General features: G+C 42.3%; 1 protein-coding gene across 1 annotated transcript in view; it reads right to left on the bottom strand.

The window, feature by feature from the left end:
- Positions 1-14,789, bottom strand: part of SLC22A15 (solute carrier family 22 member 15) — an 83,835-nt gene that overhangs the window by 68,376 nt on the left and 670 nt on the right. Inside the window, exon 2 of the mRNA XM_057719803.1 lies at positions 470-682. Within this exon, the coding sequence (XP_057575786.1) occupies positions 470-682 (213 nt within the window). The remainder of the gene's footprint in view (positions 1-469; positions 683-14,789) is intronic.

The raw sequence follows: 14,789 nt of genomic DNA, 5'->3' as shown, positions 1-14,789 counted from the left end.
AAGGGAAAGCTTCCTGTCCACACTGGGCGGTACCACGTGTATTTTATGTTGTACAGTCAACGTGCCCCATGTGGGCTACACACAGGACTGGACTTAAACATCCACTGTGGATGCTACGGAGGCGTCATTACATCTCTCTCTCTTTACTTTGTTAATTTTTGAGGATATAAGGAGAAGACATGAAAGTTTCAATTGACTTTTTAAAAGGATACTCTAATCAAAATGGGGGCTCTTATGGAGTTTATGTCTTACTTCATCTATAACTAGTTTGGTAGGACTCAGGCTTCTCCCATTTGTAGTCAGAAGGAAAAAGAATGTATTTCCACAGGATATTCTCCTTTAACTCTCAAATTTACTGGAAAGTGATGTGAAGATGGGCTGAGATTTAAATCAACAGGACCGCGCAGTGGCTGCCGGCAGGTCACTGGGTGGTCAGAAGGGCCCATCCCCCCCCCCCCCACACAGGTACCTCGGAGGCAATGGAGGTGAAGCTGCTGCTGAAGTGCACGTGCTTATGCATCTCGCTGCCGTTGGCCGTCAGGAGCCAGGCCCCCAGCGCCTGGTCCTCACCAGCCGACTGGTTGCTGTGGCTCTGGTTTGGCAGGAGCTCGGCCAGGTCCCAGTGGTACGACGGCGTGGCCCCAACCAGCGCGATGAGGATGGCCTCCGTGGCCACGTACAGCTGAAAGAGGAAACGCAATTAGTAGGCTCCAAACCTTGAAAGAGCAGTCTCGCTTTTGTGTCTGCAGGAGCTACAGAAAGGAGATGCTTCTGAAACAAAGGAGAAAACAGAAGGAAGCTTCCTGACCTATGACTAACAGAGCCATCAGCAACCCTGTCTGTAAAGCACCTTCTACTCTCTCCCAGGGTTTTCTTCTACATGTGAGATATGTCTGATGCTGCGGACACAGCACACAAATGGTTCCGCGTTGGCAGGGAGTGGGCGAGGGGTGCTCTTAGTGGCTCTGATTTAGAAGACTAACATTCCAGCTCTCTTCTCCTGAACACTACACCTCAGTTCAGATAAGCAGTCACCAGGGTCCAGGAGTATCTTGGTCTTGCATTCATAATCGAAACAAGAAAACATGTTGTGGCACAGTTAAATGTTTCCCAAAACAGTACGTGTGTATACACACACACACACACACACATACACACACATGGGGGAAGGGGAGGACACGCTCTCTTAAATCAGGGAAGCATTATATGCACCTGAGTAGGTACTAAAGTCTAGTATACAACTTATAAGATGAAAAAACTTCAAAATCCCATTATAACCTTTACCTGTAGTTAATCACTGTTTAATCTAAACATAGTTTCCCTCTAAGGAAAAAAAAAATTATTTCATTCATTCATTCATTCAAGGAATATTTTTTTTCATAAATTTATTTGTTTTATTTATTTTTTATGTTTGGTTGCATTGAGTCTTCATTGCAGCACGTGGGCTTTCTCTAGTTGTGGCCAGTGGGGGCTGCTCTTCATTGTGGTGCACAGGCTTCTCATTGCGGTGGCTTCTCTTCTGGAGTATGGGCTCTAAGTGCACGGGCTTCAGTAGTTGCGGCACGTGGGCTCAGTAGTTGTCCGCATAGGCTTAGCTGCTCCACGGCATGTGGGATCTTTCCGGACCAGGGCTCAAACCCGTGTCCCCTGAATTGGCAGGCAGATTCTTAACCACTGCACCACCAGGGAAGCCCAAGGAATATGTATTGAGCATGTGTGACATTTGTCACTGGCTGTTTTGGGCTTTATAGCTATTCACAATTGGGTCTATAAGCTGTTGAGCCCCATGCAGCCTTTGAAGGCTATAGATCCATTTATATTACTCTCACTGGATTACTGTTTCAAGCTTTAAATTTATTAGGAAAACATAGAAATATTCTGTTCCATAGGGAGACAATCTTATTTTAGGAAATTTTCACTATTTTTTTTAAAAAAAGTTTAATTAAAAAAAATTGCTAGCAACTTAGAACTTAGTCTTAAAATATCTTTAAACAGAGTGTTTTAAAAAACACAAAGCATGTGATTTCTGTACAGCATATAGTAACACCCCCACTGGATGGACGAACCGACGGAGGCATAAAAAGCCCGCAGCATTATCTCCACTGTCAGGGAACTCCCAGCTCCTTCCACACCATTCTGGAGGGGCATATTCAGCTGTTAAGTGGATAAGCTAAAGCGCCAAAGGCAGAGTAATTTATCACAAGTAGATGATGGAATTACCATCAAGGAAAGAGAAAAGAAGCCATGACATTGTGTGTGTCATAACAGAAAGCTAATGTAAAACCCACGATGTGATTTTCCCCTCTCTGCCAAGGCTGCAGGGATGTAAGGCAGCCCCAATCTATTGTGAGTCGAATGACTGCGAGCCTCTGGAGATGCACAAAGCTGCCACGGGTCAGTCTGGGTGCGTGATTTATTGAAAAATGCAAAGGAAAACATGTTTCTAGTTTTATATTGCTTCCTGGCCCCTATTTGCATACTATTAAGGAAGCTTTCAGGACACGAGGCAATCAGCTTACAGAAGTGAAAACCTTAATAATTACAAGAACAGATAGATTACACATTTAGCAGCAGCTATAATTACAAAGCCACTTGCACCCACTTTAGTAACTGCCCTTCCTGATTACAATCTGCTGAAATTTAATTCATGGGCAAAGAAATGAAAAAAAAACATGGGGCAAAAGCAACTCAGGAGATGACGCAAAACACGTGTTCTGGTAAACACACAGTCTTCAACCCAGCAAAGCTAACTAGTTATTTTTTTCTCTAAATGTGCTCTTTCCTGCTTTTGTTTGTACCATTCACTTCATTGGAAAGGTCTTTCCCCTGCTGTGAATGTCTGAACCTTTCCCATCCTCCAAGAGGCCCCCTCCTCCATGCTACCTCCTACCACCCTTCCTTCCCTCCAGACCCTCCAGAAGCCCTCTCCCGCTTCTGCTCACCCCCAAAAGTTCCATCTAGACCTTTCTTAGAACGCACATCATTTTCTTCACTGCACTGCATTTATGTACTTGCTTGTCTTATTTTTTTCTATTGAAACATACTCTCTCTGAGGGCAGGATCTGTGTCTGATTCACCTTTACCTCCCACAGCAAATAACGCAGGGCCTAAACAGCTGATATCACACATTCAACAGGTCAACGGAATACTAGCAGCTAACACTTCTCTAACGCTAACTATGTGCCACGTACCATTCTAAGTGCTTGCTGAAAATATATTAATGCATCTTATTTTCATCTGGATTATTCGAAGATAAGCAACGCTCTAGGTAAAAGAGGAAATGCTCCAAAGGGTCCTCTAATCTGAGTTGTATTTCATTGCGGAGGCTACCATTCTTGGAAGAAACTACAACGTGTAGAAGAAAAATTAAAAAAAACAAAGAGCAGGTGCTGATATATACCCTTGTTTATAAGGCGGGGAGCAGTAAAACCTAGCTAATCAGTATTATCTGCATTAATCAGTATTATTCCTAGCCATCTGTAGGCTGAAGAAGCACTTTCCCCCTTTCTCACTTTCTCTGCTCTCCTCTCACCCCTCACCATGTTTCAATTACCCACCCCACGTGCGCACGCGCACACACACACCTCATGGGACACACAGGGCCATGGCTTTGTGTCGCCAGAGGAGTCAGAAACATGCAGCTCGTCCTTGCGGTGCCAGCTCCCATAACATGGTGTCAGCCTTTCTGTCTTTGACACAAATGTCCAGGCCTGGTTTTGCTGAAGATAAAAGAGACAGCGTAGGCAGGCAGCTATGATACTGCGTGATACGTGCTAACTATGAAAGGTGAAAGGGGCATCATAAGGATTAGGAAAAGAGGAGATGCTTAAACTCTGCATGCAAATTACTGTGAGGTCCTTTACACCAGAGCCACATACATGGGTCACACGGTGCTATGAAGTCAAAGATGCTTTAGCCCTTAGCGAGTCAAGGGGATGCGCCACCCGCACAAGGAATATGGGGTGGTTTTCCTCGGTTTGCCTTCTTTGGCTATGCACAATGTCACAGAGCTCTCATCTTGCTTCTCCCGCCAGTGTACAACCCTCTCCCACTCTTCCCTCTGCTGTGACTCTGCGCACACATTCACCACGTAGCCTTGTCTAGAGAACCGCATCCTTCAGCAGATGGGTCTTAAAGCCGCAACGAGAAACCACCATCCATTCTCCTTCGGAGTGGGACTAACAGCAGCTCAAATAAATCATTATCTTCTCTAGTGCTACCTCCAGGGAAAGAGAACAAGTGCCACAGATGGCAGGATTGTTTTTTCCCTTTCAGTGTAATTATAATTAGAAAAGTGACTAAGATGCACTGGGGGATTGAAATTTTAAAAGTTTCAAAAAGTGAACATTTTACAAGTAATTTTACATTAAAAGCATGATAAGCTTTTATAATACTCAGGAAACTGAAAACATCTCCCATAAATTATCTCATCACCATATCTTGTGCTGTGAAGTCATGGTAAATACGATGTTTATGTTTTAAGCAAGAAAGATGAGCCACAGAGGGATTAAGTGACTCATTCAAGGGTACGTAAAACACTAACGGCGAAGCCAGGATGAGTGGGAGCCACCTAACTTTGGGGCCAGAGCTGTTTTCAGAGAAAAATTGGAGGGGAAGGGGGGGGCGGAGGGGAATCAAAGATGATTTTATTTAGTTGTCATCACTGTTAGTATTTTATGCACTTAGTATTCAATTATCTGATTGACTCAGCCAAAAGCATTGCATGAGCACGACCACATCACGAAGGCAGCACCAAATGCCCAGGGCCCAGCACAAAGTGGGTATTCAATAAATATATCTGTGGGGTGACTTACTGATACTATTTTTTGTGTTTAAAAAAATTTAATTATATCCTGAATGGTGTCTCTAAGTCCCATTTCTTCCCCAACTCTAATTTATCCACATGATGCCACCATTTCAGTCTCCCTGAGACATTCCTCGTGAAACTCTTCTGGTCTAAAAACACTAATGGATAAATGATAGATGTCCTAGCATCCAGATCTCCACTACATGGCCCAACTACTACCTTATCTGCGTTCGAGCTTTCTGTACTAGCCTGTTCAGTTCCCCAGACAGGACCTTTCATTGTGGGCTGTGAAAAGATGTGGCATATATATACAGTGGAATATTACTCAGCCATAAAAAGGAATGAAATTGAGCTATTCGTAGCAAGATGGATGGACCTAGAGTCTGTCATACAGAGTGAAGTAAATCAGAAAGAGAAAAACAAATACCGTATGCTCACACATATATATGGAATCTAGACAAATGGTACTGATGAACCTAGTGGCAGGGTAAGAACAGAGATGCAGGTGTAGAGCACGGACTTGAGGACACTGGGGGGGTGGGGAAGCTGGAATGTAGTGAGAGAGTGGCATTGACGTATACACACTACAAATGTAAAATAGATGGCTAGTGGGAAGCTACTACAGAGCACAGGGAGATCAGCTTGATGCTTTGTGAAGACCTAAAGTGGTGGGATAGAAAGGTAGGGAGGGAGGTTCACGAGGGAGGGGATATGGGGATATATGTATACATGTGGCTGATTCACTTTGTTGTACAGCAGAAACTGACACAATACTGTAAAGCAATTATACTCCAAAAAAGATTAAAAACAAAAAAAGCATATGGGATCTGTACACCTGAGTCTGTACCTCAGCTCTAGTAAACTTCCAGCAAATCAAAACCTTTCTAAACTTCATGTTTTCTTCCAATAAGACTGGACACTGGCAGTACATCTATATTTAATTCATTCATATCTAACTAACCTATTTTGAAGGTTAAAGGGGATACTTCTTTAGCCAACGTCATACAGTAAGTCGTATGGCACCTTCCAAATAACATCAGTGTCTCCCAAATTTTAATGTGCAGAGTCTGATTCTGTAGGCCGGGAGAGGACCTGAGATTCTGCTTTTCTAACAAGCTCTGGCGAGGTCAATGCTGATGGTCTGGGCTATACTTTGTGTAGCAAGAGTCTAAGATATGCCCTCTTCTATACTTTCTCCAACATATGTTTTTCTACCTGAAATGACTTTCCCACTTCTCTATAAACCAGCTTTCAAAGTTTAGCTCAAGCTCAGTCCTCTTTCTGAAGTTTCAACAAACCACTCTAGACCATGCTGATGGCTCCTTTCCTGATGTCTAAAGCATTCAATGGCTGTATTATTTACTGGGGAAAAATTATTTTGTATCATTATTTAGCAGTCTAATTTTTTTTTTCTAATGATTTGTCATCTCCTGAAGAAAGAAACCCTAACTTCTACTTCTATATTCTTTCAAGAAACTCAACACACTACTGTGTACATAACAGTCTATGATACATTTCATTCAAAGAAAATGATGATAGATTAAAAACCAGTAATTATGGGACCTAATCTTGGTTCTCACCACTAAGTAAGACCTTGGATGCATTATTTGACTTGCATCAGTTTCTCCCTCAATCTCCCAAATAAAATGGGAATGCTACCACCTGACCACCTTCCTTCTGTTATTTCAGTTTAATTTTTTAAAAATTTTAGTGAGTACCAGCACTTTGCAACACAGTGTATTCTGAGCCTCAGGTGATACCAATGATGGATAAGAAACAGTTGCTTCCTTCTTAGGCACATACATTCAAGTGAGGACAACAAATGTGTCCAAAGCTATAAAATACAAGGCAGAATTGGGCGAATGCTCTATTAGCTAGAGTAGAAATGAAGTTAATAAGAGAACAAAGAAAGAAGATGTGAATTCCAACTCGGGGAATAAGGAAAATGTTGCAAATGTGATATCTAAGCTAGGCAGTGAAAGACTGCTAAGGGTTTAGTCAATACAAAAAAATCAGGGAAGAAGGGCCCCCCTGGTGGCGCCACAGTGGTTAAGAATCCGCCTGCCAATGCAGGGGACATGGGTTCGAGCCCTGCGCCGGGAAGATCCCACATGCCGTGCAGCAACTAAGGCCGTGCGCCACTACTACAGAGCCTGTGCTTTAGAGCCCATAAACCACAACTACTGAGCCTATGTGCCGCAACTACTGAAGCCTGCATGCCTAGAGGCCATGCTCCACAACAGGAGAAGCCACTGCAATGAGAAATCGGCACACGGCAATGAAGAGTGGCCCCCGCTCACCACAACTAGAGAAAGCCCGTGCACAGCAGTGAAGACGCAATGCAGCCAAAAATAAATAAATAAATAAATAATAAAATAAATCTTTAAAAAAATAATAATAATTAAAAAAAAAAATCCGGGAAGGAATTCTTAGGCCAAAGAAAGAGTCCAATCAAAGTCAGGAGAGTAAAGAACCTATTTTTAATGTTCTTTGAGGAAGTATTACAGGGCAGGCACAGCTTTTCCCAAACTTCAGTCATGTGCATAACCCCTGCAAGAGTGTTACATGGCTATTTGTTTTTTTATTATTTACTTAATAGCCTGCTTTTAAATTGACTCAAATTTTTTAAACTTAAGTAAATTTACATAGAAATAAAATTGTATATTGATACAAATATAACTGGCCAGATGGAACGATAAAAATACAATGTTCTGTTACAGAGCTAAGTGTTAGCTGGTACATTTTTATTTAAGGTGGGGCACAAGAGATATTTTCGGGCAAGTTTTGGGGGGATGAAAGTAAAGGAGCAGTCATTGGTGTTTATGCTCGGAAGGTTGGGGCCAGTGATTCTATGCCTCACATCCATTGTCACGGCAACACAGCAGCTGGACCTGCTACTGATCTACACTCCCCTGGACCCTCCTTCGGCTGCCCTGACTCCTGGGCCAGGTGTGTGTTTAATTCCATAAGGAAAGGGATGTGCTTCATCAAGTTTGCAGGCAATGAGAATGATACAGATTCCAGTCAATTCTGATAGGTTCCAGGCTGCCTTCCCTGCAGACTTCAAGCTCCAACATCAGACACAGAGATGACAGCCTTACACGGACTGCCGAACCAGCTCCCACAATTGTATATGGTCAAATCCTCATAATAAATTATTCATTGATTACATATATAATCACACACATATATACAGATACAGTACACGCATGTATACAAACACATACATCTCCATTCTAGGAGTTCTGCTTCCTGTTTCTCTGGCTGAACTATGACTGACACAACCATAAACAGACATGGCAAAATATCAGCATTTGTTAAACCGGGAAGTAGGTACATGTGTGTTTGTGATATTACTCTATGTATTTCATTTGAAATGTTTAATAACTTTAAAATGTTTTAAAAGAAAATGAATAAGTACAATAAAAACAGAATAATGTTATTCAAGTCTAACCAGGTAACGTTTTCTGCCAAAGCCTGAACTTTCCTTAATTTTGGTTCATTCCCTTTGGTAAAACAGAAATATTTGCAAATGTTTTGAGAAGTGCTAGCACCAAATGAGACTTTCCTCCTTAGATAAATAAAAGGATTAAAGGAGAACTGAAAAGGGAATAACCCTCTCACTTTATGAGTTAATGCTATTTAATAATATTTCCATATACCACCTAAATCTGCCATGCAGGCCATTCTTTGGGATGTGAGAGAATGCAGAAAGATAGCAGATCAGAAATAACTGACATAGAGTAATATGGGATCAACAACAAAAGTGAGAGGATATCCCTGGAAAGAGGGTAAAGATGTGTCTTCCTCTTGCACCCTGTGGAGAAACATAAAGAAAGACAAGGATAAAAAATTGATTCTGAAGTAAAAGGAAAGGATGTTTAGGAAGTTTACACCCAGTAACCTCCATCTCATTCGTAAAGCTGGGACAAAGGACATCTGGGGAAAATGAGAGGAGCAGAATCATCAGAAACATGGGCTTGAGAAGAGTGGTAAACATTTCACTGGGAGAAGTGAGGGCCTGAGCCAAAGAATGACCCAAAAGTCATGAGTTCCAGAGCACTGAAAGACAGAAACCAGCCTACCTACATCTGCAACAAGAGACCTGAACAAGCAAATTATGATATGGCTACACACTGGGACACTATGCTGCAGCCATTAAAAAATATGTAGTTGTGGGGCTTCCCTGGTGGTGCAGTGGTTAAGAATCCGCCTGCCAATGCAGGGGACACGGGTTTGATCCCTGGGCCAGGAAGATCCCACATGCCATGAAGCAACTAAGCCCGTGTGCCGCAACTACTGAGCCCACGTGCCGCAACTACTGAAGCCCGTGTGCCTAGAGCCCGTGCTCCACAACAAGAGAAGCCCGCACACCACAACGAAGAGTAGTCCCCATGTGCCACAACTAGAGAAAGCCCATGCACAACAACAAAGATCCAATGCAGCCAAAAATAAAAAAAATAAAAAAAAAATTTTAATTTTTTAAAAATGTAGTTGTTCACTTGTAAGCACAGCAAGACAGTCACAATATTATTGAGAGACAAAATCAGGTTAAAATATAAATTTCTGCCAAAAAGACAAATGTACATATTTGTATGATACAAAGTTTGGAAGGCTACACGCCAAAATGCAAACAGGTTTTACTTCCAGGACGTAGAAGTTCTGGTGATATTGTTTTTACTCTTCTACATTTTCACTTTTTGCTACAACCACCATAAACTGTTTGTTGCGTACCATGTGACTCCCATGAATGCAGATGTTAGTTTCTGTTACGCAGATGTTAGTTTCCATCTGAGCATTTGGTCAAGGAAGTGAGGGAGGAGATTTCCGAGCTGTCTTTGGATTTGACGGCTCTTCCTTCTAAGGCAGTCTCTCACTGTGGGGATGAACCAAGCCTGCATTCTGAAAACCCCAAGGCCAACGCTGACACAATGCCAACTAATTGCTGGGCGTTGAGCAACTTGAAGAGTTCCTGAACTTGCAAAACAAATGAATTAAACTTTCATGATCCAGCCATTTCCAAGAGCACAGTGAAGACTGAGGGGTCAGCCACCTCTCAGCAGTGTCACGGCATTCACGTCTAGTGTCCACACTGCAATATTCACATTGCCTGGCTTGTGCCATCTTGGAGGGCAATATCTTCTCTTAGGGCACACATCAATCAGCTGTGGGTGGCCCTGTAATGGTGTCAGGCTAGTTGCTTTCCAAGGCACATCCCAGTTCTTGAGATGTTCCAGGATCAAAGGCGCTCCCTACACCTTCCAGAGGCCTCCTGGCATCTCTGTATCCTCCCCTGTTGGAAATATGAGGGTCTGATAGATTTGCAGCTCCCTCTGCTTTACACCAGGGGGCAGTGTCTGTCTAGAGACAACAGTTTTCCTGAGGACACACTGTGGACAAGGGTAGCTATGGTCTCCTTGACCTATGGTACCCCACTCACCTAAACTGATGGAAGGAACACCAGGCAAAGGGCTTCCAGATTATCCTCCAAGATCTCAGCCGTTGTCTGGGGGCAGACAGAACTAAATTTGAGGGAAGTGTGACATAAAACTCGTTCAGATCAGCAGAGAACCCTGGTAGATGGTCACATGCCTTAGAGTCGTGACAGCAGCTTTTACTAGTGCCACAGTTCTTATTATGGCTGAATGCCTGGTTGTGGTGAGAATCCCCGGGGGCCCGCGGGCTGGTCTTAACGACTGCAGTACAATAAGGTCTTCACTAAGGTTTATGGTGTGGACTTCATCACTCACGTGTGGTTGAAAGGTTAGAACCACCAGCAATCCATCTCAGTGACACCTCATCAAAAGGTAGTCCTCTGATGAATCTCCTGGGGGGAGTGGACATAAAGATAAAGAACGGCAGGTAGGAGCCACGAGCTGGGATGATGTTCTACACAAAGTTTAATAAAGCATCCTGAACAAAACTCATTCTTCCTCACGCCTCCTGAGTGTTAAATGACCACAACTCACAGTCATAACTGGTTGAAGGAATAGCAATAAAGGAGTGAATTGTTATTCTCATACTGTAGCATTCTCTCCTAGGTCTGCAGATCTTCTTTTACCATTTTAATGTTTTAAAAAATTCTAACACAGAAAAGCAAAACAAATAAAATAAGATGCATGAACCCACCACCACCATTAATTAGTGGCATTTTATCACACTTGTTTCAGATTTTAAAAATACAATATTGCAGATAGAGAGGAAATCTCCTGTGCCCCCCTACCCTGTCCTTTCCCCTCCCATCACATCCCAAGAGGAAGCCAATCTCATGAATCGGGTATAGATCTCTCTACCCCATGTGTTTATACTTCTAAATTGTTCATATACATTCATAAGCCACATACAGTATTGTTTCTTAATTTTTGTAATGAGAGTACGTTTCACATTGTATATATCACATTGGTTATTTTTTTCATTTCACATTGTGCTTTAAGAGATTCATCCACGTGGCTATGTGTAGACCTAGTTCGTTCATTTTAACTGTTAGGTTCTATCAAATTTATATCACATTTTAATTATCCAGTCATTTAGGTGGTTACTAATTTTTGTCACCACAAACAGTGCTCTAATAAACATCCTATACATTTCTGCTTATGCTCAAGAGATATTGCCAGACATATACCTGGGAGTCCAATGCTGGTTGTAGTTTTACATTGTTCTCTCAATGAGGTACTTTCTACTTTTCATTTTCATCACACTTGTACTGTTAGACTCTTTAATGTTTGCTAATCTAGTAAGTATGAAATGGTATTTCATAGCCATTTTAATATGCCTGTCCCAGATGACCACTGAAGGTAAACATCTTTTCATGTGTTGACTATTTTGGTTTCCTCTTCTGCAAAATACCTGTTCAGTCATTCCACCTTCTAAAACACCGTGAAAAGATATTTTTTTGCGTGGATGATATGAATGCGCTGGTAGTTCTAGGATCTGAAAAGTAAGGTTGGGGTTATTAAGAGTTTACATAAAAATAATGCATTCCAAAACACAAGAGTATTGTATCTCAAGCTGAGGTTCACAGCAGCATCACAATTCTGCTGGTGAAACCAATGCTTATTACAGGTTACATGTTCCTGTTGGTTAATGGATGTTTTAAATTCTGTGCAAATTATACCACAACCTATGATTCACGATCCTGAGGAACATGAAGGAGCCAGAGTCTCTGGCTTAGAACAAAGAAGTAGGATCCATTTCCACTCTATATCTAATGGGATCAAGAAACAAAGAACTGTATTTCAACCTTCCTCCAAACAGTTTGGCAAATAAACACACACAAACACAAACGCAAAACAGTGATGATGGTGTCAGCTTTGAATCAGGCTTGGAAAATAGAAATGGTAATAAAGTAAATAGAATTATTCATATTTAAATACCACAAATAGCTCTTACCCAAAGGACGACATGTATATTTGGGGGGGGGATAAGAATTTTTCTAACTACAAAATTATAAATCTTATTGCTTGTTCATAAGACAACCGGTTTTACAGAAGGCAATTTTCCTCCTCCAGCTTTCTGCTCAGGTACCGTAAAATCAAGTATCACATTATCAGGGCACCTGCATCTTATCATGCTGATGAGAAATCTACAAAATCGACATTTATTCTGTATGTATCTGAAAATTGACCACTATGGAGATTCCAAAGATAGTGTTTGCAAGGCAAGTGAAGGTAGGTCTCCTAGCCAAAGGAAACTGGATATTGAGATAACACTTGAGGAGCTACCTGATGATATCTATAACCAAAAAAAACAGTTAACCTAAAGGCCTTTAGGTTAACTTTAGAGTTGGCTTGTAATGTGGTTTTGTCCTCTTAGTTTGAATTTGGATGTGTTTGAAGTAAAGGGAGTTAATATTATTAAAAAAAATAGTAATGATCCTAGAAGGAAGAAAACAAAAGGATCTGTAAGGTTTCCATCTCTGTCCCTCTAGTTTTGTGTTTCTCGTCTGGAGACGGTCCTCACCAAACCACAGATGTAGAAAAGGCTCCTGCTGAGGCAGTGGCCCCTCTCCCTGGCGGTCCTTCTCCCTGGCAGCCCCACCTACAATGTGCAGGACTTCCCCTCTCTGGCAGGGCTGCTACACCAGTGGTCTGTACCCTCAGTGGGCACTGGTAGACAAGTGTTTTGGTTTTAAAAGCAGACAAACATCAACCTCCTTCCATGCAAGCCAACCAACTCTGAAAAAAGGCTTCTTACTTTTTGCTCTGTTAGAGGAAGCAATTCCCACAAGAATGATGAAAGCATTGTGTTACAACTGACTCTCCAGTGCTTGCACTCTGCAGGCCAGCTCCCCTAGCCTAAATTATCTCCAACAACAGACTTGGCAGAGCAGGCTTTGGGGAAGCCCATTCTCATATCCAGGATAGCTCTAGGTGACCCTAGGACCATTTGGATCTTGCATCCCAATGGAGTAGCTGAGTCTTCACAAACAGGTAACAGCTGTGAAGAATTCACTTCTGCTTGGACTTGGGCATCTACTCTTTTGGGATTAGCGCAGATACAGGGCACCTCCTCAGCCCACACCTACAGGATAAACAGTCACTCATCCCCAACACTCTAAGAGCTAGTTCTTCTATGGTGAATACTGACCACACATCAGGTAGGGTTCAGTGAATGGTCATGGTGATGGTCATAGGCTTAGACCTCGTTGGTACCAAACTCTAAACAACTGGGTCAACCATAAAAAAATAAATAAATAAAATAAGTGATGGAAATGTAACAGGACCTGTACCCAGGATAGCGGCCTTTTTAGTGCCACATGCCACTCAAGACAAACTTATTCGAGGTAGATGGATACCTAGCTAGGCAAGTGAGAAGATAATGACACAGGAGGTAGAGTGTAGGGGTGAGGGGGAGGTGGGACTACTCAGAGAGGCAGTCATGTTCCTGAAATTCTTGGTTAGAATAGGAAAAGAACTTTCTCAAAAAGAAAATATTATAAATGAACATCAGGCATCATGGTTACAATTCTATTCTCTCTGCATTAAATACTCTTTTGTGATTTAGCACAAATACTTTTTCACAGGAAATTTCATTTAAAGCTAAAACAACACATTTAAAGGAGCTTCAGAATATTGCATATTTGTGAACTGAGAGCTTGTTTTGCTAGAGAAAGAACTGACTTCATCTATCAGTGCATCATTTAGATGGTTCTTCTGGCTGGTGATGAAATCAACTGAGCTTTGAAACATTTTAATGGGAAAGAGAATCACTTAGTCAACGCTCACCTCCAACCCTCCCAGTCTTCCTGTTGAGCAGCTGACTTATGCAAGGTTTAAGCAACTGGTGGACTGGTGCTTATACCCATGACCACCCTGTCCTTCCCTCAGAATAACTATCCTCACATGTTAATTGTAATTATTTAACCGTCTTCTTGCTTCACCCCACCCCCACTGGAATGCAAACTTCACAAGAAAGGGGCTTTGATGTATCCGACACTGTAGCCCCTGCTAAGCACACAGTAGCACTCATTAAATATATGTTGAATGAAGGAATAAGTAGAATGGCCAGCTGGGAGTAGATACCAATAAAGGATCTGTGAATGAAAAGCCTTTAGAATAAAAGAAGTAATTGAAGTCAAATGGGCCATTTAAGCTGGCGAAGGAGGAGTAACTTGCGTGGCAAGGTGTATTTGCAGTGACCTTCAGCATGTGGCACCCGCATTTTTAGGCTGGGGTGTGCAAGCAGTCTCTGAGAATTCTGCACAATGAAGAAGTGATTCCATTTTACACCACACGTTGTAGATGGCACTAGGGACTTAAACAGTCTCAACCCAAGCGGGCTCCCGGCAGAATGACCCAGCAGAACTTAAACCGGAAAGAAATAAACCCTATTCATTGAAAGCCCCAGGACAGGAAGCCTCAAATCCAGGAAAAGATGCTAAGCAGATGCCAGGGCCGAAGGAGGCCGCTCTAGATCAGCCCTTTGTCAGCGGGTGATCAGGGCCCTCTCCGTGTTCCAGATTCCAAGGTGACGGCGCCACAGG

Source organism: Hippopotamus amphibius, chromosome 1, assembly GCF_030028045.1.
Source record: "Hippopotamus amphibius kiboko isolate mHipAmp2 chromosome 1, mHipAmp2.hap2, whole genome shotgun sequence".
Taxonomy (NCBI): Eukaryota; Metazoa; Chordata; class Mammalia; order Artiodactyla; family Hippopotamidae; genus Hippopotamus; species Hippopotamus amphibius.
This window is presented reverse-complemented; position numbering and strand designations above follow the sequence as displayed.